Source organism: Clarias gariepinus, chromosome 5 (assembly GCF_024256425.1).
Source record: "Clarias gariepinus isolate MV-2021 ecotype Netherlands chromosome 5, CGAR_prim_01v2, whole genome shotgun sequence".
Taxonomy (NCBI): Eukaryota; Metazoa; Chordata; class Actinopteri; order Siluriformes; family Clariidae; genus Clarias; species Clarias gariepinus.
In genome coordinates this window covers 28,622,317-28,649,484 of record NC_071104.1, presented here as the reverse complement: position 1 = coordinate 28,649,484, position 27,168 = coordinate 28,622,317, and the positions used below count along the sequence as shown (strand labels likewise).

The 27,168-nt window shown below is 38.4% G+C and overlaps 1 protein-coding gene across 2 annotated transcripts; it reads left to right on the top strand.

Moving 5' to 3' along the window:
• Positions 1–751: 751 nt before the first annotated feature.
• tmem198a (transmembrane protein 198a) lies at positions 752–27,089 on the top strand. 2 transcript variants are annotated; one of them, XM_053496759.1, is made up of 5 exons: positions 752–1,081; positions 15,415–15,689; positions 17,208–17,783; positions 24,851–25,128; positions 25,406–27,089. In XM_053496759.1, the coding sequence occupies exons 2-5, from the start codon at positions 15,524–15,526 to the stop codon at positions 25,556–25,558; spliced, it is 1,173 nt and encodes a 390-aa protein (XP_053352734.1). In that variant the 5' UTR covers positions 752–1,081; positions 15,415–15,523; the 3' UTR covers positions 25,559–27,089. The 2 variants fall into 2 exon arrangements, with proteins under 2 accessions (XP_053352734.1, XP_053352733.1); XM_053496758.1 differs by having other exon boundaries at positions 752–1,086.
• The last annotated feature ends 79 nt before the right edge of the window (positions 27,090–27,168 follow it).

The window sequence follows — 27,168 nt, the reverse complement described above, 5'->3', positions numbered from 1 at the left end:
AATATAATGTTAGGAAGATGGCAATATTAGGCCGAATATATACAGTATATACACACATGCCTTATCTTTACCTGATATACCCTTTTATATTGCATATTCCGCACATCCTATATAATGTATATTTGTATTATTATTATATTTTTGTAACTTTAATATTTATGATGAATATTATTTAATTTATCATATTATTATCATAGCAGCACGGTGGTGTAGTGGTTAGCACTGTTGCCTTGCACGTCCAAGGTCTGTGTTCGATTCCCAACATGCATGTTCTCCGTGTTCTCGGCGGGTTTCCTCCAGGTTTCCCATATTGCCCGGAGTATGTGAATGAGTTTGTGTGCCCTGTGATGGATTGTCACCCCATCCAGGGTATAGCCCGTCTCGTGCCCTTAGTCTCCTAGTCTTTGCCACCCTGAATACAGGATAAAGCGGTATAAACAATGTGTGAGTGAGTATTATTATCATATATATATTAATGTATAACTTATAGCAATACATTTTATTTAAAACATTTTATACAGGTCTTTCTTTCCTTGAAGCGTGTATACATTTTTTTTCTGTCTGACTCTGTGTATAAAACGATATAATGACACCACTCATCTATCCAACCCATCAACCACTCGACAACCCCCCTCCCCAACTCTCGCACCCCTCCTCCCCCCCGCTCTTGTCTCACAAATGGTACACTCCAAACAAAGCCATGAGCGCGTGAGCGACTGTATTGAACTCGACCCGCTGGATTGAACGGAAGCGGGGTCGCGCAGACCCGGTCCCTGGGGTTAGGTGTTCAACCCAATCATGATTCACAGCAGAAGCCAAGACGTTTGGGTTCTTTCATATAAACGCTAAGGCGTCTGTCTGGTTCTGTACCGCGACTGCGAAAGAAAAGAGAGAGAGAGAGAGAGAGAGAGAGGAGAAATTCACCTGTTATGGTTCTCCCTAATGGAAATAGCGCTTTGTTAAATGATAGACAGGATTACAGGAGTGGGAAAACGATGCTGAGGTTTACACTCGAATAGACGACAAGGAGGACGAAAATACAACTCCTGGATGAGCGGAGGCAGTGGAAGAGGAGGAGGAGGTGGGGTAAGTTATTATTGTTATTATTTTCTTCTTTTGTTTTCATGCATCATAATATCTGAGAGAGATAAAGATCAGAAGCGCTGTTGCACTTCACTGGTTTCAGCTGCGCTTTTGTTGTTTTGAATTTTGACCTGGGATGGCTTAATGACAAGAGATCTATTTATTTGCATTTAGCATTATCGGACAATTAAAAAGATAATAACCAGGACTGATTTTTATTGTATGCATCCATATACACGGTTAACCAATAATCCTATTGATTTGTAGAGCTGGTAAAAATGACCCACGAGCACCTGAAGGCGTTGTTACTATTGTTCTCTCAGCAGTGATATGTCTCCTTTTGTTTCATCGCTCCATATCCTGTTGTGTTCTGCAGCCAGGCAATCCCGTCTGATGTCAGTCACTTAAATCTGCAGTCACTTTGTCTGTTTCTTTCATTGATTTAATTTGATTATGGATGCAGATACGTGAATGCAATGTCATTTTTTTATGTTGCTTTGTTCGGAGTAGGGCTGAACTTGGGTAGAAATAACAGTCTGTGAGCAAGTCACGTGTTCAGGCAGGCAGAAAATCTGACCCAACATTACAGGGAATTTTCCTCCATTAAAAATGGTTATATTCTAATTTACTCCACATAGTCAACTGCCAGAACATCTGATGTGATAATAGAGACTGGAGACCTTGCTGACAATTTTTTCTTCTTCTGGTCAGTAATGAGTCAGGCACTGAGGATAAATTCCTACAGAAAATATATATTGCTTGCTTAGGCCAAGCTCGGGAATAAAGTTTTGGACATAAAGCTACCAAATAGTTCCTTGTAACTGAAATGGTACATTTTATTGTGTGCATGTTTTACTTGGAAAGAATAATTACCCTTTAATATGTAATTGTAAGGTTAAATCAGTCATCCTTAATGTCTAATTATGTAACGTACATTATTTACAGTGAGAGTATCTCTGTCTGTCGTGCAGAAGTCCTGGGTTCGATTTCCCAATTGGGACCCCACAAGCGGCACAACTCAATGCACTCTCACCATGGGTCCCAAATAAGGATAAAATGGAAAGGGTTGTGTCAGGAAGGGTATCTTGTTGCCAAATCAAATGCACACATTAGCTTAAGGATAAATATATCTTTAATGGTAGGACACCACAGGAGAATGCTGCATCTAAGCTTTTACTGGCATGCTGAGATGTCACTGTACCTTGCCTATCTGATGTTTTTGGAAGATTTTATTTATATTACTTTTGCTTGCTTGATAGCCCTGAGCATCACCTTAATTGCTAGCAACACCTTTTGAGATGTGGGTTTCTTCACAAAGGATGAGTTGGCTTTACCAGCTCAGTACAAAGGTTACTGATGTGATGGCCTTTCATCTTTTAACACATTGAGATGAGTCTGATGATTATTCAATTATTCAAGCTGATTGCTTATATGCCAGATCCCCTTATCACTGGCTTTGCTTCTCTTTGCTTTGATGAATGGATGCATACACTATAAACTGTAGTTTGCTCAGTAGTAACAAAGACATGCAAAAAGTGTACTTTTCAATGGAACAATGACAGGCTAAACATTATGTGTCTGAATGTGATACTGTATGAATGTGGAATGTGAAACAGGTAAAGTTTTTTTTTTTTAGGTCAGAGAGATGATTCTGAATGAGTAAATATTAAGCTCTTCCAAAATTATTTTTTTCATTTATGATTTTATTACTTTTGACTGCTCACAGCAAACCTCATGAGCTGTACTGAACTTTTGTGCCTTAAAATTCTTTATATATTTTGTAGATTTTAAGTCAGTAGAGACCTTAGGTACATTTCACTTAAGGGAAACATGCTGCTTGTTAGACTTTCTAGCTTGTTACTAAGGATAACTGCAGAATGCAATATAATTGCATTAGTTGGATTTTCAAAGACTTACATTAACATGATTTTTTAAAGATAAATTGTAAATAAAGGTAATGAAATAATGCAGAATAGAAATGGTTAAACAGGTAAAAAAAATTCACTCCGTTGTAAAACTATAAAAGGTTCCCATTAACATTAGCCTAATTAAAATCTTAGTATAAACTAGCATTAGAAGGTTGTTGATGTTCCATTCTCACCCAAACTGTAGAAGACTTTCTCAGCGCTGTGATGGGCAGAGGGCTGTTTTAATTACACTTTCTCAGTAATTTTTCACTTTGCACCTCATTGCTAACTGCTAATTAGCATGATGTGGGTAAAGGGGGAAAAACACCAGAGGGTGGTGATCGAGTCATCAGGGGGCTATCAGGTACTCATAGAAACAAAAAGCAATGAATTCATAGATAATGCAAATGCCACATTTGTGTCACATCCCTAGTTTCTGTCAGATAATACAACAATAAGCATGGCATTAGATCTAATCTTGTAACTTGTATTGGAGTCTCTGGGGTAAAAGTTCAGAGGTGCTGTCTGATTTCCACAATCATGTCATATTGGAGAAGTATGAGATCCAGTCATTAATAATTAAATAGAATCTACTTTGTCTGCAATTATTTCATGGCAAAATCAGCAAATTAAATTACATTAGAGACACAACCTTGCTTAAAAGATTTAAAAGCTTTTGAGCTCTGCATATTTATTGACTAGCAAATGGCCTTAGGGAACTTGGGCAGGATAATGATATAGCGGCCTAACATCATTTCTGTGATAAAATTATAAACCCATTTCTGATGGACTTTAAACCAAACTTGGGATAGTACAGAAAAAAATTGAAGATTGTGGAACTTGAGTGTTAAAATTGATACTGAGGTACTTTTTCATATTCTTTTGGAAAATATGCATTATACAGTTTTACTGGAAATATTAATGGTGATGCATTATCTGTGGAGGAAAGTGTGCTCAAAATACAATAATTCATTAGTTTCCCAGATGGGCATTATAGTTCCTATAGTGTTTATACAAGTTTATAAAGTAAAATAGTGTAGGTAAGGTGCTTCAGTGTTTCTTGGTATTGTTTCTGCATTCTCTGTGTCTGGAACTGAGCTGGTGGGATAAATGCTGTTTTTCCAGAATGTATTCCCTTAAGGGGTGTTTTGATGATGATACTAGAGAGCTCTGTCTAACAGATTGGCCAAAATTGCCTGTAAGTGTTCACTAGGGTTGAGATGTAGTGCTTATAAAAGCCAAAGCATAGTTGCTCCAGGATCAAGGTGCTACATACATAAAAAGTTAAATTAAAAAAAAAAAAAAATTAATTGAATTATGGCAGCAATGCGTAGTGTTGTTTTCTCTTAAGATGTCGGTAGTCTCACCATCGTTGTTGCTATTATGTGCCTGTCAAAAGGGAGGCAAATATTTTCCATGTTGAAGTGTATATTATTTTTTGGGGCCTCTCTGTGTGTTTATATGTATTCATACAGACAGTTCTGAGAAAAAAACTAACTGCCATTAATTTTCTATATAATTCCCCTCTGCACTAATGCAATTATCAAAGAGTTTTACTAGCGTAGAAAGTTTTCTTAGTACACCAAAGCGATGATTGGACTCGTGTTTGAAGCATTGGCCTCCTAGGAACTCATGTAAGGGGCGAGACATGGAAATCACTTGGAGCAAGGTCAGCACTATATGAGAAATGTGGCGATAACTTCCAGCTGAGTTCCTGTGATGTGCAAGTGGTGATCATGTATGATTTTGTGTACAGGTCTCACAGTCAGATGATTTTTTTTTTTCTGTAAATTGTCCATTGATTATTTAGGATCAGATGCGCCACATGCTAAATGTTCATGGGAATGACTGTAGTGGCCTCCGAGCCACATTGGCCAAGATTTTCATGCATCCAGATGTTTGAATGTACAGCCTATTTAAAAACGTTTGCACTATTTAAATGTTTTACTGCGGCTAGGAGTCTCATCGCTGTACTGTCCTTGAAGACAGTTTTAATGCCCTAATTCACAAGAAATTTCATCACAAGTCCTGGTTTGAATTGAACACGCGAATATAAATATATAGACACACCTACACACAAACACAGAGCACTTGTACATTGCTGTAACTGTAAAAAAAAATGTGTGTTTTGCTCTGTGATTGGGTGTTCTACCAAAATTCATTCAGAGTTTCATTACCACAGCATGCTCATAAAAAGCTATTCTGTGAGGAGATAACGAGATACAGATGTGTGAACACCCATGCTGGCATGAAGAGGGGTATTAATTGAGGAAAATGAGGAGAGTGAGGCTGAATGAAATCCAGTCAATGTCTGGTTTAATAAAAGCAGTTATGTAACATGTGGGGATAAAGACAGCATATGGGGTCCTTAGAGAAACACCTCACATTATGTTACATTACAGTACAGTACACCTACCAGTTTTGGATTTCATTTGAGAAGAGATTAAACAAAGACTGAAGGAGAGAGAACAAATAATGGAGAAAATGAAAGCCTGAGAAAAAGAGACCTAAAAGAGACAAAGGAGAGGCACAGGTGTGAAAAGAAGATGAAGCTGAGGAGTGAGAGTAAGTCAGTGTTAATCCCATTATCCCTTTTACTGCACTCCTTCTCACCATCCCTCTCACTATTCGTTTGCATTGATGCTCCTCTTGGAAGAATGGAAGGAGGAGCATCGATTTGATTTGTGATTTAAAGACGTCATTCTCATTTTACTTACTATAAACTACAGTTATGTTGCATTTTCTCTATATAATGTGTACAGTATTTCACTTCTGGTATTGTTTATGTATGTAATTGGTTGCATAACACCAAGTGTCCTTCTATGCTGGACATAACCACAGAGTGAAGGTTCAGTTTGTGTATGTTCTGTTTGACATACTGTCTTCTCTTGCCTCTGTGCACTATGATGCTCTGATCCAAACTTGATATTTAGCTGCATTTTAAATTAAATAGCTAGAAATTGTAAAAAAATAAGGTATCAAATCTGACAGGGTGTTCTGTTATAGACAACAAGCTATACATATGATATAGCTTTGTCTTACTTAGTCTGCTCCTCTTATAAAGAAGCAGTTTCTGCACTCTTGTAACTATTTATTTATTTGACTCATTTTCATTTATACTTATGTGTGAGGAAACAAATTAGCTCATTTTTCTGCAGGGACAGTCTATGGTTTTTTTTTTTTTTACTATGTCTGACCCATGCCATTATAATAAATGAATTAATCGTCTGACCAGTTGGATTTAAGAATAGAAAGCACCAAGGTTTTAGGGGACATTGTTACAGTTTAGTCAATCACTTCATCTGTGCTTTTTATGAGTCTAGGAGTCAGTGTGTGTTACCATATTTTAAATGTCCATATTTTTATATTCTCGGTTGCTTTCATGCCGACTTATAAAGCACCTGAAGGGTTCGGTTTTAACTTTTTTTTTTTTATCATTATTTTAAAGACTGAAATGTGCAGTTTGGAGGCTGCTGTTACATCAGCCGAAGCAAAAAAAAAAATTATTACATTGTAGAAGAAAACCTAACTTATTTTAGCCCTCAGCCTCTCTGCCATACTATTTGAAATTTCAGTGGATCTTTTTTTTTTCATCCATTCATGCTGTATTGCCTGGATGCAGCAATTTGACCAACTGGAATTTAGAATTTATTTACAGAGCTGGCAGAAGAGAATAACGAAGCTCAGGCAAACATTTAGGTTATCTTCACACATTTGTACTTAGCTGGGGCCCCTTTCTATTTGACTTTACCCTCTTTTGCTGTTCTGTCCATCTTTTCTATTTTCTTGCGTGACTTCCTCTCTCCCTGCCAGCTTTCCCTACACTATTCTCTTGTGCTCCGGTGGATCTAAGAGACTTGCCAGATACCAAGGCCAAGAATAGCTCAATAGAGGCTCTGTATCAGGCTGAAGCCTGGGGAAAACCACTGTGCCATTTAATTTGGACACAAAGTTTATGTCAGGGGTCATTCTGTCATTTGGGTGTGCATGTGTGTGTGTGCATGTTACGAAAAATGCCCCACAGACCTACACCTCAACCACAATAGCATTATTTGCCATCCCTGTCAACTTAAATTTACATGAAGATAAAAGATTAAACTCTTGGCTCGTTGCTTGCAAAACTGTCCAGATCTTAAATCTAGTTATGTGTGATCAGCGCAATCCTAATGAAGTAATGAAATAATAATGGTTAGTGTCAATAGTAAAGTTGTTTGATAAAAGGAACAATACATCTTTGCTCCTAACTGTCCCTTTAGTTAATGATTGTTTTTTCCTCTTTAGCAAAGGCTTTTCCAATTGCCTGTCAGCTGTCTACTGGGAGCTTTGTCTGCGGGTCAAACGCGGGCCTCTCAATCAGATCCGATGCCAGATCAGATGCAACGCAAGGCTCAGTGTGAGCTTCTGAATTCTGTAGTAAAGCTTGGGCTCGAACATAAAACTGGGATACAGGACAATTATGTGCCCTGAACAAGCATTCAAAAGCTTGATTATGATTCAAGTGCTAATGGTGATTGCTCCTATTAGCCATCAGATGGCTGATGAGACACAAACACATACAGCATCTGGCGCAGTGTTTACAGAAATCCATTACAGGAAGACAAAGATCCTTACCCTCCTTCAGATGAAGTTCTGTCCTACGTAATGAGAAGCATTCCTCATCACTGTAGCGGGCTTTGGATGATTGTGTACACATAATACTAGCATTGTATTATAGTCATATTGAAAAATAGTGAAAAATGAAAATATTACATTACGAGTAAAATTACCGTCTATTCTACAGCAGCTTATACTTATTGTACATGTTGTCAGAAATTGCCATTGGCAATACTTGTTTAGCCACATAATGTTAAATCTATAGAACATTAGATGGTTAGTTTGTAATTATTCCTTCTCAACATTCACATGGATTTAAATACATTATTTTCATCTATTAATTCCACTATAATGAATGATAAGGCTACTATTTCCCATTCTATTTATTTTTTTCTAATTGCAGCTGAGACAGTTAAAAGATCTCCAAGTTTTCATTTTTCTACAGATGAGATCACAGATGGCCACAATCGATTTGCTCTGATGTCTTGTTCTTTCCCCAGACAGCATAGTCATTTGGACTCTCTAGATCTTTCAGAGAGGAATGTCTGTGGTATTGTTGGGGATGGAACGCATGATGTCACCTTGCAGTAGAATCAAACCTTGTGCAGCTACTACATGTATTGTGCAGGTCTAGATTTCCCTAAACAGTGCAGAAAGAAGAATAATTATTGTTAAATAAATACAGCAAGCATTGTATTAAACACTATCTCTATAATTTAAAGAGATTTAATCATACCAATGTTTTTTCTTTAATCTTCTTCGGCATTTTACTTTTAATAAACAATCTTCTTTATATGTATTTATAAGATGGATAGAAAGATAGATATAAATGTAAACGTTGTCTTTATGGTAGTTTTCACTTTCTTAGAGAAAGATCAGTGATCAGCAGTGTGTATCCTCAAAATCCTCAACTGATATTTCAAGAAGATAAACTAAAAGCAAGAATTTTATATTTTGTTTTTCTAAACCTTTTTGCGTTTAATTAATGTTTTACAAAAAGGATTTTGTTTGACTTTATAAGTATTGTTTCCTTTTATTAAGTAGGCAGCTGTATAGGAGGCTAAAAAGGCTTTTCTCTCATAAAAAGGTGGTCATATATAATGTTTCATAAATTTGAATGATTACATTTGTGCTTAAAGATTATCATTATTTTTTTAAATTGCACTCACACTCTTTTATATATATATACACTGTATATAACACATACTGTATATCTCACATATTACACAAATAAAGACCGAAAAAAAAAAAATCATGACTGCGGAGTTTTGGATGTAGATACACCCATTAGAGTGCTGATCTCATTCAGGTCAGGAGAAGGGGAAAGCCCTCCAGTGCTAATGGATTTTGGAGCAGAAGCTCTCAACAGGATTAACGAGGTTGAACAGAGCCATGGCCCTGTCGCTCAGACTTGCGCACACACACATACACACACGCACCCCTTTCTGTATCTCACACATGCACACTTACTCCTCTCAGCAACTCCGAGATTTCACCTCAGGATCCCTCCGTCACTTATCCGCTCTCCAAGCCATTGATGCCAAGAAAACCTGTACTGTGCTGCTCGCTACAGAATAAGGAGACAACAGTGTATGAAGCGAAGCTTTTATCTGGTGTCTGCTTGAAAAACTGGAGTGAGTCAGTGTTTTCTGCAAGTTCTGCAGTTCATTTTGAGTGTCCAGTCTTACTTTGTTTCTACGTGCTTTGTTTATAAATGCGAATGAATAGTGTTTTATAATTCTGTTTTTTATGTAATCCAAGTCTTTATAGATGCTGGATATGTTTCTATATTGTACATCATGTTTACAAGGAGTATTTTTTTTTTTCAATTTTACATTAGCAATTACCTGAGAATGCATTTTTAACAGTGTGATTTGTGTTTGGTCTGGATTCACGGATGCTGGCTGTTGCTCTGTGACCAGTATGATAATGACGCTGTGGTTAATGTGAAGTGCATTAGTCTAAAATGTAGATGTCAGCACAGTGTACACTCATCTTAAATTATAAAAACTGACAGCAAAGAGCATCGATTGAACACCAACTCTTGCCTTTGTTTAGAATAAGAAAAATATGTAAGTTTGATAAAATACTGGAGCCAGTCTTTAAGAGTCTTACTCGTATTATATGTAGCAGACTGCTGTAATAATTGATTGAATTCCATTTTAAATACAACTTTGCTTTTACTCCAACATGCTACCAGATTATAAATAATTAGAATTTGTGTTGTAACAGCAGGAATCAAGAAATGCATTTACAGTATAATTTGCAGTGGTGCATTTCTTTTTCTAAAGTAACAAGAAGTGTTGGATGCTTTTATGTGTCGTACACATACATTTATCTTGACACACTTGTTTAAATATCATTTCTATTCTAACAGCTTAGGGAAATGTTAGGCACTCCGCATAATGTAAGACTAATAAGAGAATTATTGACAAACCAACCTAATAACAAAATTTTAACCATTTTGTTTTTAAAAAGAAAAAAAATATATGAATGTTATGAGGATATTGAATCAAATCACCATAGAATGTTTACGAATCACCAAATTTAGACAAGCACTTTTCTACAAGAGCGATATGGCATATAATTCTCAGATGTAGTATTAACCTTTATCTCTTATAAAACTTAATTGCATTTTATCATAAAATTAAAATGTAATTTTTTTTTTACTTTTGTTTTAAAACTTCGTCAAATCAGGACAGTCATGATTTTCCCATGTGTTTCACATAAAATCTACCCTCAAGTTCGTTTAAATCCCTAGTGCCATCCACTTCACTATATGTTCACCATATAGGGTCTGTATAATTGCCATTATGGCAGGCCAACACACGCAACAGTAAAATGATCTCATCTTACTCTTCACCAGGAATGAGCATCATCATGAAACTGGATACTGTGCTCTTGTTTGAGGTTATGTGGTTAATTTTAGTCCACGCCTTTTATATAATTAATTGATTGATTTTCAGACAGCATACACAGTATGTGTTTTCCAGCCATTAGTACTAATACATATGACTGATTTGCTGTATACATGAGTGTATCATCTCTAGTCCACTGCGAAATGTTTCTTATCTATTGTGTGAGACAGTGCACATGACTCATTTACATCATGTGGCTTTGGACATAACACACAGATACACACAGTCTGGTGTCATTCTGCTGAAACTTCCTCTCGGTGCTCCTCAGTGCATTATGTAAAGAAATGCATCAGGCATTTCATGTTCAGTAGGGCTTGTTGTGCTTCATTATGACTGACATGCAATCATGCTGCAGATGAGACTGATGTTTTCTCTGTTGTAGCCTGCCGAGGAGCAAAAGAGCTAGAATAGATTACTGGAAAAGAACAAGTGAAGTGATTAGGTTTCATAGCGATGGAGGTCTTGCTTTTTGGTTTCTGGGCTCTTATTAGTAACGCCTGTAAGAGTTTGCTATAGGAAAAGATTCTGTTATTTAATCTTTTGGGGATTTTGATTGCATTTAATATTGTTAAAATTAATCGTTGTTTTGATTTTTATAATAATAAGGATATTTTATTTCAGCATTGCTTTGTTATCTACCTTGTTTATATGCCTTGAGTGTTGGAAAGTGTGGGAGGGGTGAGCGCTGATCATAAAAAAAGAAAAGAGAAACACAAGGTGAGCTAAAGCACTGATTGGTTCTAGACCTGTTGCCATGGTGGCGGGCCTTTCTCTCGTTTGCTAAGTGCAGTATAACTGAAGGCATCCCATAATGCTGCAGTTGTTATGACAACAGACAGGAAGTAAGACTTATTATGGTTATGCTACAACTTTTGGTTTATTTGATGTTTTCACGCTACCCCAGAGTCATCTATTGTATGTGTACAGTCATGAAAATTATATTTAGTACTTGTATAGTTATTACTTAATTACTTTTAAACGTTCCTGCTTCTTTTTCCACAGCATTTAGACATTGCTAAGCATCCTTCTCAAAAAGTGTATCGGATTAATATATTCTAGTCCTAATGATCTCCTCAGAGAACAAAATTCACCACGTTGACTAATTTTATCCTTTATATTTGTAAAGCATAATTGCACTGTTGACTCATAAGTATAATTATGCTAGATGAACCTGACACGAAACCGGGTAAATGTAATGCTTCGATTTTTTTTTTTTCGTTATCACACAAGAAATTAGATGTGAGTTTGCTCATTTAAAAAATACACACGACTAAAGCAGCTGCAGTTCACAGCCAGTTCACTGATGGAGCAACGAAGACGGAATTCTTAAAAGGGCCGTTTTTTCCTTAGGTTATTCTTGTGCTTCTGTCACCTGTATGATTTTCTTGTACATGAAGACTTTTGATGGTTGTGTGAGCTTTCTTTTCTCTTTTTTGTGCAAAAAAAGACCTTTTTTTTTGCATGAATCATGCCTTTGGACACTTTGTGATCCAGATCAAAGAAGGACATCTCAAAGAGCCTAATCTTAGAATCTTATTTTCTCTTCTATCTCTTACTTTCAGGGTATTTCAAGTCACACTGCAACAGCTCTGTCTTGTCAGTGAGAGAAACAGCATTTATTAGAGTGAACATAACTGTCCTTTTAGGCGTGGTATATTTCTCACACAACAGTGCATTTATGTGTGTGCGTGTTTGTGTCCTTGTTGAGAACATGCCTTTCCTAAACTCCTATATCAGTAGAGATAGCGCACAAGGGCTCTCACTCACACTCGCGCGCACACACACACACACCACTGCAAAATTGATGTGACAGATCTATACACTGAAGCACATGCTCCCACTGATCAATATGACACCCCTTCTAAATACATTCCCCGAAACGCAAACACACTCAGGGTTGTCTATACTCGCTGTCTTTGCAAGAGGATCTTCTACCACATGTTAATGCGACAAGATCTTAAATCTTTATAGAAGATGTGTTTGCGCAGGAAATGTTGTAGGGTTTAGGGCATCTTCAGTAAATGTGTTATGTTGGTTTTCAGTTTAGATAATGCATTATGCATAACAGTTCACTTGTGTTTTACTTTCTCTAGTAATTACAAGCTTTAAGTAGTTCTGTATGCTTTTAGGTCACTTTGGGAAAGAGTCATTTGTCGAATAAAAAAAGTATTTAGTCAGCCACCAATTGTGCAAGTTCTCCCACTTAAAAAGATGAGAGAGTCATGTAATTTTCATCATGGGTATACCTCAACTATGAGAGACAAAATAAGAAAAAAAATCCAGAAAATCACATTGTAGGATTTTTAAAGAATTTATTTGCAAATTATGGTGGAAAATAAGTATTTGGTCAATAACAAAATTTCATCTCAATACTTTGTTATATACCCTTTGTTGGCAATGACAGAGGTCAAATGTTTTCTGTAAGTCTTCAGAAGGTTTTCACACACTGTTGCTGGTATTTTGGCCCATTCCTCCATGCAGATCTCCTCTAGAGCAGTGATGTTTTCGGGCTGTCGCTGGAAAACAGGGATCTAGAAAGATTTTCTATGGGGTTGAGATCTGGAGACTGGCTAGGCCACTCCAGGACCTTGAAATGCTTCTTACGAAGCCACTCCTTTGTTGCCCGGGCGGTGTGTTTGGGATCATTGTCATGCTGAAAGACCCAGCCACGTTTCATCTTCAATGCCCTTGCTGATGGAAGGAGGTTTTCACTCAAAATCTCACGATACATGGCCCCATTCATTCTTTCCTTTACACGGATCAGTCGTCCTGGTCCCTTTGCAGAAAAACAGCCCCGAGGCATGATGTTTCCACCCCCATGCTTCACAGTAGGTATGGTGTTCTTTGGATGCAACTCAGCATTCTTTCTCCTCCAAACACAAAGTTCTATTTTGGTTTCATCTGACCATATAACATTCTTCCAATCCTCTTCTGAATCATCCAAATGCTCTTTAGCAAACTTCAGACGGGCCTGGACATGTACTGGCTTAAGCAGGGGGTCATGTCTGGCACTGCAGGATTTGAGTCCCTGGTGGCGCAGTGTGTTACTGATTGGTAGCCTTTGTTACTTTGGTCCCAGCTTTCTGTAGGTCATTCACTAGGTCCCCCCGTGTAGTTCTGGGATTTTTGCTCGCGAGATTATCAGTGGTCTTGTATGTCTTGTATGTCTAGAAAGAAAGTGGAATGTTCTAAGGCCAACAGGAGGAAATTTATAAAAGGAGTGGTTACAGAAATCCCGATTAATATATCGGTAGAAGATGTGAAACAAAACATAACAAATGCAAATGTAAAAGAAATCAAATGTCTGAAAACAAACACCATTTTCTAGTAATTGCTCCCACAGTTAATTTCTTCACACCAAGCTGCTTACCTATTGGATTCTGCCTTACCAGCCTGTTGCAGGTCTACAATTTTGTTTCTGGTGTCGTTTGCCAGCTCTTTGGTCTTGGCCATAGTTGAGTTTGGAGTGTGATTGTTTGAGGTTGTAAACAGGTGTCTTTCATACTGGGAATTTTCTTCATTTTTATTGGGAGCAAAAGTTGATTCACATTCCAAACCAAAAATTAGGTGTTATGATGCCAAGATGTGGACATTAAGGATGAAGTTACAGGCAGAAAACCATGCTGCTAGTCACTGGATCTCCTCTTTGTAGGCTAAATCATTATTGTTGCTGATGTGACCTACCACTGTGGTATCATCTTCATACTTGATGATGGTGTTGGAGTTATGCACAAGCCCACTGGGGTGTAGAGCAGTGCACTCAACCCCCACGAATTGCCAGTGTTCAGGCTGACATGTGATTGCCGAACCTAACAGAATAGATAAAGAATTATCGGTTAGAAAATTTAGAAGCATAGAATCCTAGAAGACTAAAATTAGGGTGTTTGTTTTATTACTTGTTACATTTTAAGAAAAATTGTGATGTTGATAAGTTTGATCTTTGTGCACTGTACTAGAATTTCAGAAATGAAAAGCAGGGCTGCATGATATTAGTTTTTATTACTACCATATTGGCATAGCCATGACCAGTACATACCAGACCAAATACATCTTGATTTTTATTGTGATCTCTGAACACTCCATACTTGCAGGACTTCCAGATGTTTTTTTTTGTGTGTGATCTCAAAAAATAAGTGCATCCTTTTTTTAATTTTTTTTTTTTTAAAGTTAACACATTAGTTTTTGCACAGTGCTTTTCATTAAATAGCCACGTATATTGCACTTGCAGTGTGTAGCTGTATAATAGCAATGCTATTTTAGTCCATGTCTTGCAGCTCTAATACAAAGCAATCACCTACAGGTGTCGAATAAAAGCTTTCAAACCCAGTGCATCACCATGGTGTTATCCTCTACATACTCTATTCATTTCTTCATCATCTTTAGCAGCATTTTTATACTGTTCAAGGATCTGGTGCACATCATAGAAATGCTGGTCATGTGGAAGAAGTACACCCCAGATGTGTTCTGTACTTAACAACAATCACTACCTCAATGCAATATGCATATTAACTGTGTTTGCTGGTAATAAACTTTGTGTGGTCTGGCCTTGTCTAGTTTGAGCAGCTTATGTAAATGATTTATCAATGTGATCAGTAAAATGTAAATCCGATGGTGTGAGATGTGCCATGTCAGCTTGGAAACAAAAAAATCTGGAAAGTTGGAACATAAATTGGGCATCTCCGAAAAAGGATGCAGATCTAGGGACAGATCTTAACTTGCACGTCACATTATGTAACAAGTTCTTTCTCTAGGAAGCTGTAAAGCATTATGACAGCATAGAAAGAGGCACTTGTGTGTTGGATAATGTAATGAATCAGAAGGCTTTATTTTAACATGAGATTTCCTAATGAAATTGGAACATATATTTAATAAATATTGCTGTTATTTTTAACATCATTTCTGTCTTTTTTCAGGTAAAACTTCTTGAATGGGAAATTTCTTCTGACCTTTTCTGACCAAGCTGACCCCACTGTTCCTGCCCTCTTCAGCTTTGCCCACCATAAGATCCCCCAAGTGATCATCATGACCTCTACGACCCAGCTGCTGGCCTTTAAGCTCGCCCCACCATCTCAGAGTGGGAGCGGTGATATCTTTAGCTGTGACGAGGAGATCGAGCGGCGCTATGAAGTTGTCCCTTCTGTTGTCTGCTCCATGTGCTGCCTTTTTGGCATCATCTATTGCTTCTTTGGTAGGTGGCATGGCATGCTGATTTGACAAGACGGTTGTGGTGTTTTTTGCAAACCACAAAGCTTTATTAATCCTTTTAACATCAGTTGGTTATGTAAGATAGGGTAATTAAGTGTGTTTGGAAGGAGAAACACACACTCACTATGCACAGACAGAAAAAAACATTTATACAGTGAATAGATTAAGCCTCATGGGTGTTAATGTTTTGCCACAAGATGTACGCTTAATAATCCTCTGAATTTGATAATGATGATGGCGAGTGCTTCTTTCTGACCATTACATTAGCTTTATCACGTGACTTGTGAAATCTTACTCCAAAGAGTCAAAATAAAACTAGGAAAGGTTGGAAGTGACAAATAGCAGATAAAGCATTTATCATCTCACTTTGTGTTTCTCTGAACTGTAGCATGGTCCTGTAGTACCTGGTCCTGTAGTACCTCCTGTCATGTCTACTTAAGGCGCACTCAGGCTGTAGGCAAATCCGATTAGTTTCACAGATCTGATCTTTAGACCCGACTGTCCACACTTATTTGAAAGGGATCAGATCAGATTTGGCTCTGTTCAGACTGGAAGCCCAAAGTCAACACATTGTCCACCTGCATCAGTTGCTCTGGCAACAAACAAAGAAGGTGTGGGTATAATTGTATCATGTGTGTTGTGTGATGACAAACTTACAGACAGATTACAACATAGCAGTTAAGAATGGTCACATCACATTTTACCTCATTCTACATTCAGGGACTATGGTTCTCCATTTCAGTCTCAATTTCTTCTATTGTGTTCCCCGTGGATTCATCTCCACGCTACATGATCGTGCGGACTTGAATTTCTCTGTCACGTTGCGGGTGATGTAATGGACACCTCTTTATAAATCCAATTTTTTAAATCACCTATGGACTTGCTTTGGATTTGCAAAAATATTATGTATTTTTTTTCACTTAAGTTTTTATTTATGTTGCCCCTTTTCACAATAGTAATCTGATTCAAACTGATTTGATTTAAATCTGGTTGAGCCAAATTTCCAATTTGGGCTAGCAGTCTATACAAGGTCTTGGTAATTTCCCTGCCCCTAGTTAATTAGAATAGGTGTGTTAGAGCAGGGTATGTAATATAAAGTGCAGGAAAGGTGGTACCTAAGGACTAGGGTTGGGGGAAAATGTGCTTTAAATTGATACTGTTAGCCAACTTAGGAAAGCCCATAACTATGTTCTTGCTCCAACTTTTTTGCTGTGATAAGGATAATAAGATATAATACATTTTACTTTTTTTTGGGCAACTGGTATGAAAATTTCCCTGTTGGCATAGGACAACATAACCCAAACATCTTTTTGATTGATATACACATTTTTATGGAATATCAGTTTTAAATAAACACATCTGTTGTGTGTTTGTGTATATATATATATATATATATATATATATATATATACACACACATACAGTGTATATATAGTGCAATTTGCTTTTAGATATGTTTTTGAATAATATGTTGTAAGTCCACCTCTGCTCTCTCTCTTAGGCTACCGCTGTTTTAAGGCTGTAATGTTCCTCACTGGCCTGATGTTCGGCTCTATCATTATCTTCATGCTGTGCTACAAGGAGCGAGTGATGGACACGCAGCTGAGCGTGGAGGCCAGTGTGGGAATCGGGCTGGGCATCGGCACGCTGTGCGGCCTAGTCACCATGCTGGTGCGCAGTGTGGGGCTCTTCATGGTGGGCCTGCTGCTGGGCTTGCTGGTGGCACTGGCGTCCCTGGTGGTGCTGGAGGAGTTTTACCACCCACGCACGGTGTGGTTGCCGCTCGGTGTGCTGCTTGGTTCAGGCATGCTGTTCGCCGTGCTGACGCTGCAGTGGCAACGCTGCTTCACCACACTCTCCACAGCCGTGTTTGGCTCGGCCGTCGTCACTGTCACCGTGGATTATTTTGTGGAGCTCTTTGCACTCACACGTTACATCTATGAAAGGGTGAAAGTGGCCCCGCCTCAGCCTGTGTGCTGGTACACGTGGGTGGTGATGGGGGTGTGGCCTGTGCTAGCCCTGCTGGGCGTCCTCATTCAGTGGAAGGTGACTGCAGACGGATACTCGCACACCGAAGGTAGGGTTCAACACCTATCGAACTGTTCTTATAGAGCTTCAGTTTCTTATCTTGGACCAAAATCAATTTTGCACATCTGCTAGAGGAGTTAGTGAATAAATGACCATTGTTTTTTTTTTTTTATTATTATTTTTAATTTTTATTTGATAAATTTTTTTTATTATTTATTTGCTCAGACAATAATAGAATTCAACATCTTGAAGAAGGTAGAAGAATTCCATGATAGCGGTTGTATTTGTTTTACACTGATATCATTTACAAAATGTGTACTGTATGTTAATAAAAGACAAAAGCCATCAAAAACAGTTAATGCATCCTTCACAACAATCTGTTTACAGCATTTTGATCTTTACTTTAAAATAGCATTCTTTAAAATACTTGAGAAATAATATTTTTGTATTGATGTGTAACTATTTATTATCTCATGCCTTTCCGTGTGGTGGCACTGTGGCATAGTGGTCAGCACTGTAGCCTTGCACCTCCAGGTTCAAGGGTTCGAATCGCACCTCGGTCTGTGTGCATGAAGTTTATATGTTCTCCCTGTGCTTGGTGGGTTTTTGGCGGGTACTTCAGATTTCCTCCCACGATCCAGACATGGCAAAAATGCCTGTTGTGTGTGTATGTGTGTGTGTGTGTGTGTGTGTGTGTGTGTGTGCGTGCTCCATGTGATGGATTTGCACCCTGTCCAGGATGTACCCTGCCTTGTGTCTCCTGGGATAGGCTCCAGGATAAGAAGATATAGAAGATGAGTGAATAAATAAATGCCTTGTGTCATTCATTATGAAAACTTTTTTAGTCAAGTACATTTAAATCACCTTAAGCCTTTGTCACATTACCACTGCCCCTTAAGCTTAGATGAATTCAGTTACCTGAACACAATCACTCCTGTGAAATATCTGGATTAGTTCAACAGAAAGATATTTCTGAATGTCCTAGAGTTGATGGGAAGGGGGAAAATAAATGCTCTGTTTTCGTTTCTCTTATTGTGAAATGTTTTATTGTAAAATACAACATTACCCAAACTATCGATTTGTGCAAGTAAAATATTAGAATGTTGTTAATGCTCTGTTATATTTTCATGGATGCAACTTTACTGCATTTTGTGTCGTTGCTCATTCTATGCTAAATATGATCCCTTTACTTATTTAATAACAAAATGCATTCAGGGGCTTGCAAGAACCCATGGTAAAAACAAAAAGGTGTCTTATGGTTACCACATTTATGAATGTTTAAATGTATGGTTGATCTAATAATTTAAAAAAACATTTAAGCGATACAAGTGGTTTCCTATCATAGAATCAGGCTGTACATTTCAAGCATGCAGAGCTAACAGCAATGATAAAGGACTGCTATTTCACTGATGATGTTGCTTCCTCAGGGTTTTTAAATGTATTATGTAATATGGACTACATAGTACTTCTGGCCAGTGTGGTTAGATGAGGAGAGAACTATAATGATACTCTATTTCTGACTGTCCTACTTAATTATTCACTTTGATGTTGGCCCTGTGGAGAGAGAACTTGTTCTGCTGCATCCTGTGTATTGGCTGAGCCAGAGCCACTGTTGAGCTGCATGTGCTGCCTGAGGATTTCTATGGCTGCCAAATCATTGTGTTTTTCCAACTAAGCTGGAGTTCTGTTAAGTCAACTTTTACTGTCGTCCATTTATGTACAAGAAGACTGAAAAAAATTCATTTCAGTATAAATTTACTTAATTTAGGATTGTGTACATTTAAGTTAAAGGTCCCACATTTTATTATTCATTTATAAGTTAAAATTCAGTACTGAGCAAAAGTCTTCAGCAATCCCCCCATTTCTTCATATTTAATTCAATTCAATTATGCAGATAAGGTAAAGAAATGGTATCAAATGTTTTACCGCAACAGGCTTATTTCGCCAAAAGGATTCAGCAATGTATAGCAGTCATAACATTATAAGTGGCTGCGTCAGAGCAACTCAAAACTTCAGCTCTTGTGGGATCGTCACAATCTGTAGTGGTAAGGACCTCCAAAAATGGTCAAAGGAAGGAAAACTAGTGGACCCAGTGACAAGGTCTGGGGTGGCCGTGGCTCACTGGCAAACAGTCCAATTCGATAGAAGAACTACTGTAGCTCAAATTGTTAAAAAAGGAATTGTTAGTCCTGGTTGAAAGGTGTCAACACACACGGTGCATAGCAGTTTGTTGTGTAAGAGGAAATGTAGCCGCAGACCCACCAGAGCACCATGCTGACCTGTGTCTACTGCCAAAAGCAGCTCCAGTGGGCATGTGAGCATCATAACCAGACCACAGAGCAATGGAAGAATGTGGCCTGGTTATGATGTATCATGAATTATTTTTTACATCATGTGTATGTAACGTGTTGCTTGCGCCATGGGAAGAATGCAAGCTGGCGGAGGCTGTGTGATGCTTTGGGCAGTGTCTTGCTAGTCAAGCGTTGGTTTTGCTATTCATGTGGATGTTACTTTAACATGTAGCACCTATCTGAACATTGTTGCTGACCAAGTACACGTCTTCATGGAAATCAGAGGGATAATGCTCTCTGCCACACTACAAAAATGGTTCAAGAATGGTTTGAGGAATACAGCAAGTTTGAGGTGTTGACATGTCTTTCAAATTCTTCAGATCTCAATCCAATCAAGCTTCTAGGGAGCTGCTGCAAAAACAAGTCCCAACTATGGAGGACCATAGAGGACTTATCTACAGTTACTAAGATCTACTACTGACAGCTTGGCGCCAGACACCAAAGACACTTTCATGCATATTTGCACACCTCTCAGTCATTTTTATTTATTTACACTAAAATTTCATTTACAGAATATTTTTATTTGTACAGAATATTTTTATTCTATCCTAGCTTTTTTTTATTTATATTTATTTCTTATTAAAAAGCTTTTATTACGGGTGGTCGAGCATTTCACTGCATATTGTACAGTGTATTACTGTGTATGTGACAAATAAAATTTTAATTTAAATATCTTCAGAGGTCTAATGGAGACCATGCCTTGAAGAGTCAGAGCTGTTTTGGTGGCAAAAGGGGATCTACTCAATATTAGGAAGGTGGTCATAATGTTATGGCTGATTGGTGCATGGTATAGTGTGTGTATGTACAAATAGTACTAGTCAAAAGTTGGACACACGTTCTTAATCATTGTTTTTTCTTTATTTTTATTGTTTTCATCATTGAATATTAATACTGAAGACATGGAAATTATGGCAGAACAAATATGGACATATGTTTTCTATAAAAATGTGTTAAATACCAAAGAACAAGTTTTTCAATTCTTTAAAATAGCCTCCTTTTGCTGTGATGAAAGCCTTACATACTCTTAATCATCTCATCTGAAATGGGTTTCCCACAATCTTGAAGGAGTTCCCAGAGGTGTTGAGTACTTGTTGGCTGATTTTTCTTCACTCGTTGGTTCAACTCATCCCGAATCATATCAGCTGGATTTAGATCGAGTGTTCTGGAGGCTCAGTCATCTGAAACAGCATTTCAAAAAATAATCTTCCAAAGTAATGGTTTCTTTACCACAATTTGATCATGAAGACCTGACTTCGAAAAGAGGGTGTTGGAATATGTCTGCTGCTATCACCACATTTTGCAGAAGCTTTTTTTATGTAGACTCTAATCTGAGGTGCTGTAAATCAGGAGTTTTTGAGGCTGGTCATTCTAATAAATTTATCTTCTGCAGCAAAAGAAGTTCTGGGTCAGGGCAAGTTTTTTTTTTTTTGATGGATTGTCTTTTCTCTTTACTTAGATGCGTGTTTCTTGCCATAATATAGATTATTACAGTAGTTGTAGTAGCACTAATGGAGATCATGACTCTGTAAACATCCTTCCACTGATGGTCTAAAGCATGTTAAGGAAGCATACCTGTGAAATAAAAACCATTCCAGGTGATTACCTTGTAGATCCGAAGAGGCGTGCCAAACTGTCATCAAAGCAATTTTTTTAAATATATAAATATACTTTGGACAACTTAAAATATAATGTAAATAAACACTTTTTTGTTACCTACATAATTCCAACTTTTCAGGATTAATGTACAATGTTGAAAATAATAAAGAGAAGGTGTGTCTAAACTTTTGACTGGTAGTGTATATAGTACAGTGAGCCACCAATTGTGCAAGTTCTCCCACTTAAAAAGATGATAGAGGCCTGTAATTTTCATTATAGGTGTATCTTAACTATAGGAGACAAAATAAGAAAAAAAAATCCAGAGAATCACATTGTAGGATTTTTAAAGAATTTATTTGCAAATTATGGTAGAATTTTTTTTTTTTGGTCAATAACAAAATTTCATCTCAGAGTTCAAACTCCAGAGATCTCCTCTAGAGCAGTGATGTTTTGGGGCTGTTGCTGGTCGACACAGACTTTTAACTCTTTCCAAACATTTTCTATTGGGTTGAGATCTGGAGACTGGCTAGGCCACTCCAGTACCCTGAAATGCTCCTTATGAAGCCACTCCTTCGTTGCCTGGACGGTGTGTTTGGGATTATTGTCATGCTGAAAGAACCAGCCACGTTTCATTTTCAATGCCCTTGCTGATGGAAGGAGGTTTTCACTTAAAATCTCACGATACATGGCCCCATTCATTCTTTCCTTTACACGAATCAGTCGACCTGGTCCCTTTGCAGAAAAACAACCCCAAAGCATGATGTTTCCACCCCCATGCTTTACAGTAGGTATGGTGTTCTTTAGAAGCAACTCAGCATTCTTTCTCCTCCAAACATGTTGAGTTTTTTCTAAAAAGTTCTATTTTGTTTTCATCTGACCATATGACATTCTTCCATTTCTCTTCTGGATCATCCAAATGCTCTCTAACAAACTTCAGATGGGCCTGGACATGTACAGGCTTAAGCAGGGGGACACATCTGGCACTGCAGGATTTGAGTCGCTGGCGGCACAGTGTGTTACTGATGGTAGCCTTTGTTACTTTGATCCCGACTCTCTGCAGGTCATTCACTAGGTCCCCCCGTGTGGTTCTGGGATTTTTGCTCACAGTTCTTGTGATCACTTTGACACCACGGGGTGAGATCTTGAATGGAGCCCCAGATCGAGTGAGATTATCAGTGGTCTTGTATGTCTTCCATTTTCTAATAATTGATCCCACAGTTGATTTCTTCACAACAAGCTGCTTTCCTATTGCAGATTCAGTCTTCCCAGCCTGGTGCAAGTCTACAATTCTGTTTCTGGTTCCTTTGACAGCTCTTTGGTCTTGGCCATAGTGGAGTTTGGAGTGTGACTGTTTGAGGTTGTGGACAGGTGTCTTTTATACTGATTATAAGTTAAAACAGATGCCATTAATACAGGTAATGAGTGGAAGACAAAGGAGCTTTTAAAAAAAGAAGTTACAGGTCCAGAAATCTTGCTTATTTGTAGGTGACCAAATACTTATTTACAGAGGAATTTACCAATTAATTCATAAAAAAATCCTACAGTATGATTTTCTGGATTTTTTAGGTATACCTATGATGAAAATTACAGTCCTTCATCATCTTTTTAAGTGGTAGAACTTGCACAATTTGTGGCTGACTAAATATTTTTTTTCCCTCCACTGTATGTGAGTGAATTCAACAGTGAAATTCATTTTGACATCTTTAGTACAGACCATGTGTACAATGGTACACTGGATTTAACATAAGGTCCTTCAGGACCACAGCACAACATGAGACAGCACCGTGAGACAGCAGCACGGCAAAACCTGCACCACATGCAAAACTGCATAACAGCACAAGCAATGAATAGTTTAAGGAGTATATTTGCAATCCAATATTATATGTGTGAAATTGTGGTATGTAGCACTATTGTACTGTACAGTATGTGTGAGTTGTATGGTAAATGATGAAAGCCGTGACAGCCAAGGTGTTAACACATGTTGGCAGTTTTACATTTTCAATGTACCCATGCTACATGCAGTTCCAGGAGAGGTGCATTGTGGTTTGAACTAGGATTTTGGGATCTGCGAATAAACTATATTTTACACCAGTATGTGCACTGGTGGTGCTGGAGGCGTTCCCAAGAAAATCACTACAGCAACAAACAGAGTGTTACTTGGTGGGAGGATTGTGATGTGAAGCATGTGGTACAAAGTGTGAGGCTTTTTTTAGTCGGTGGATTATGTGCTACACGATTGTTGCATGATCAGTACAAACGATGCGTACAAGAACAAGAGCTTAATGCGCTGTGTGAGATCAAACAAATATGTCCCCTTCTCTTGCTGAGTATTAAATAAGGTTTCTGTGGCCCGTCTTTGTGAGAAAGCAGGCATGTTAAAATACAACGCAAATTGACTCACATGACCCCAGAAATATAGTGTGTGTGTGTGTGGGGAGGATGCTTCAGTGGTGCTGTGGATGTTGCCATAGTGACAAGCTGGGGCCCCTGTGTATAGGGGGAGGAAAAAGGGGCATTGATCAAGAAGGGGGAGAATATGAGCATGGGCTAGGAGGGTTGTGTCTGTGTAAGTGTGCATGCGTGTTCGAAAGAGGGAGCTCATTATGTGAATTCTCTGACAGATGGGGCCCATATCTGTCGAGGCACAACAGAGTGAGTGAAAGGACAAAAATAATCCCGAAGCCTCTATTAGTGACAAGGAACAGAATGTGAATGCTGATTTGGGTCTGTGAAGAAGCAGAAAGTGTCAAAACACTCAGCCGTTTGTTTGGCATCGCGGTGGCGGATCAGTGGGAGAGAAATCCGACTCGTACATGCAGCTTAGTGTCTTTACTTTTTAGCAAAACTGAAATGAATGAATGGGAAAACGTCTTTTTTTATGTGTCTGTGTGATGGATGGTATGAACTGGTGTGGAAAACGAGTAAGCTGTTCTTCTGAATCAGTTTGACTTTCACCTCTCTCTCTCTCTCTCTCTCTCTCTCTCTCTCTCTCTCTCTCGCTCCACTCCATATTTCACTATGACCAGTACTCTGTTTTTCCAAACTGTCCTTATTTTGTTTAGGAATGAATGACTTTCCTCTTCCTCGCTTTAAATCTTTCTCTATTGGTTTCTCTCCTTCCCTTTCTCCTTCCCTCTTTCCCTCTCCTTTTCCCTTCTTGTCTATAAAGTGTTCATCAGTCACCAGCAGAGGCGGCTACAGCTGATGAAGATTCGCCAGAAAGAGGAGAGAAGGGAGAGCAGGAAAAAAAAGAAGAAACAGCAACAACAAAAACCTCCACAGCAACAGCAGCAACAACAACAGCATAAGCAGAAGCAGAAGTACCACCATCCGCCCCAGTCTAACCCTCACACCACCAACCCGCCTGCAAAATCCCAGCATCAAGACCCAACGTACCGCAGGAAACCCAACCCCACGCGCCGCTATGATGGAGACGTACTCTCGCCGGTAAACTCTGTTTTGATTCCATCCCTTATTTTCCAATTAATTTTTTTCCTTTATGTCCTTACAGTATATTCACCGCATTTTACTGAATCATTGGCATTGGTGTTGCTGTTTCTAACTGCAACAATACCAATAATTTCTTTTTTTTCCACTGCAATGCATCATCACATCTTATGAAAAACTTGTTTCTAAATAATATTTTTATCCCTATGTCTACTTGTAGACCTTTCCTCTTTATAAATAGCTGTCTTTTTCTTTTTCTTTTTCTTCTCTCATCCAGAGCTATATTCAGCATTTCCGGGACAGACACGTGGACAGACGAGGCTACTCTCATGGCAGACTGATCAGCAGCTCTCACACAGTGGATATAGACTATGACTGCGGCTCTCAGGTCCCTCTGACCGCCCATACAGGACCTGCAGTGAGAGTGTGATCCTGCCCCCTTGTGTTCAGTGGCGTTGTTCCAACCAGTCCTTCTCCTGTGCAGTCCTGAGTTCTGAGTCTGAAAGGAGAAGAAATATTTATACAGAGCACCCACATGCCATTGCTCTGCTCTGTTAAGATTTTTTTTTTACATTTTTCCTGACAGCCGTATTCATCAGAGCTCTGATTGGAAATAGTTCCTTTTTTTTTCTAGATTGAAATTCTGTGCTGCTGAGGGTGTGTATGCATGCATGCGTGCGTGTGAGTGGTAAGATTTGACTGTACATTGTTCCTTGGTAAGCAGAGTGGGATCATTAATGTGACACTCGTTTTAAAGAGGGGACATTATTCAGACTGAGCAATGGCCCGAATACAGCAAGGCTCTGAAGCCTTCCCATCCACATAAATCATAAACCATACACTTTTATGTCCATACAGTATGTTTAACAGCAGCAGACTTTTTAACTCTTCCTTGCGGGAGAGAAATATTCCCAGGTACGGAGGCGCACTCTATTCACGGAACATTGTTTACAGTACAGATGAGACCGTCGGTACATTTTACAGCAGCAGAAAACTGTGAGCTTCATTTGTCAGGACTAATGGCCTGATTCTGTGCACACTTGCAAAGAATGGCTCTTAGATGGACTTTACTGAAACCTATAGTACTGCCAAGCATGTCTACTAACTGGTGTATGTTTATCTCAGTCAGGCGATGTTGGGTGAATAAGGCATCGTTATTCAGTGTCTAATTAAGACTGAATTTAGCCCTCATTATGTCCCATATGGCTTAGTTAAAGCTTGGTGTAGTGACTACCATTAGACCTGCAGGGGATAAGGCATTACCGGATTACCCTAATGATGCAGGTAACACTGTGAACACTACAGGAGTTTATGTACAGAAGATTTAAAGTGTCCTTGTCTACTGTAAAGGTTTTTCAATGAGACTAAGGTATTGATGGAACTCGAGTGAAGACTAATAGTGGACCAGCCACATTAAACAGGGATTATATATATATGTGTGTGTGTGTGTGTGTGTGTGTGTGTGTGAGAGAGAGAGAGAAAGAGTGGGTCTGGGTATGTTTGTGTGCATGTGTATGTATGAAGAGTGTGGAAAAGGAGGGCAACATGACGATTTGTCTTCAAGGTTTGTTTACATCCTGTCTAATCACAAAACTGGAAAGAACTGAACCACTCAGCCTCACTCTGTTTACTGTCTTTTACCCCAGCAGCGTGTGCTGCTGCTGGACATTTTGTACATTTAGTTGAATGCTGAACATATTTGTACATATTACACCACTAGTGACATGGTTTGTGTGTTTTTTCTCTGATTAATACTTAATTACATCTGAATGCTGATTCAGTGTCATCATGTGTCTGCTGGGTCTGTTCATATTTCAACATTTTTGTTGTGTAAAAATGACTGTCTTATGAAGTCTGTCCACAGGAAACGAGGAGCCCATGTTAATTATTATTATTATTATTATTATTATTATTGCATGTGTTTGTAAAAACGTAAATATGATAAAGTGCTTCTAAAGACCTTTTTACGTGTGTGCTATTTTTGCTCTTGACAGCAGAATGAATTTAGAGATATCACATTCCCATTCTAAATGCTGCTGA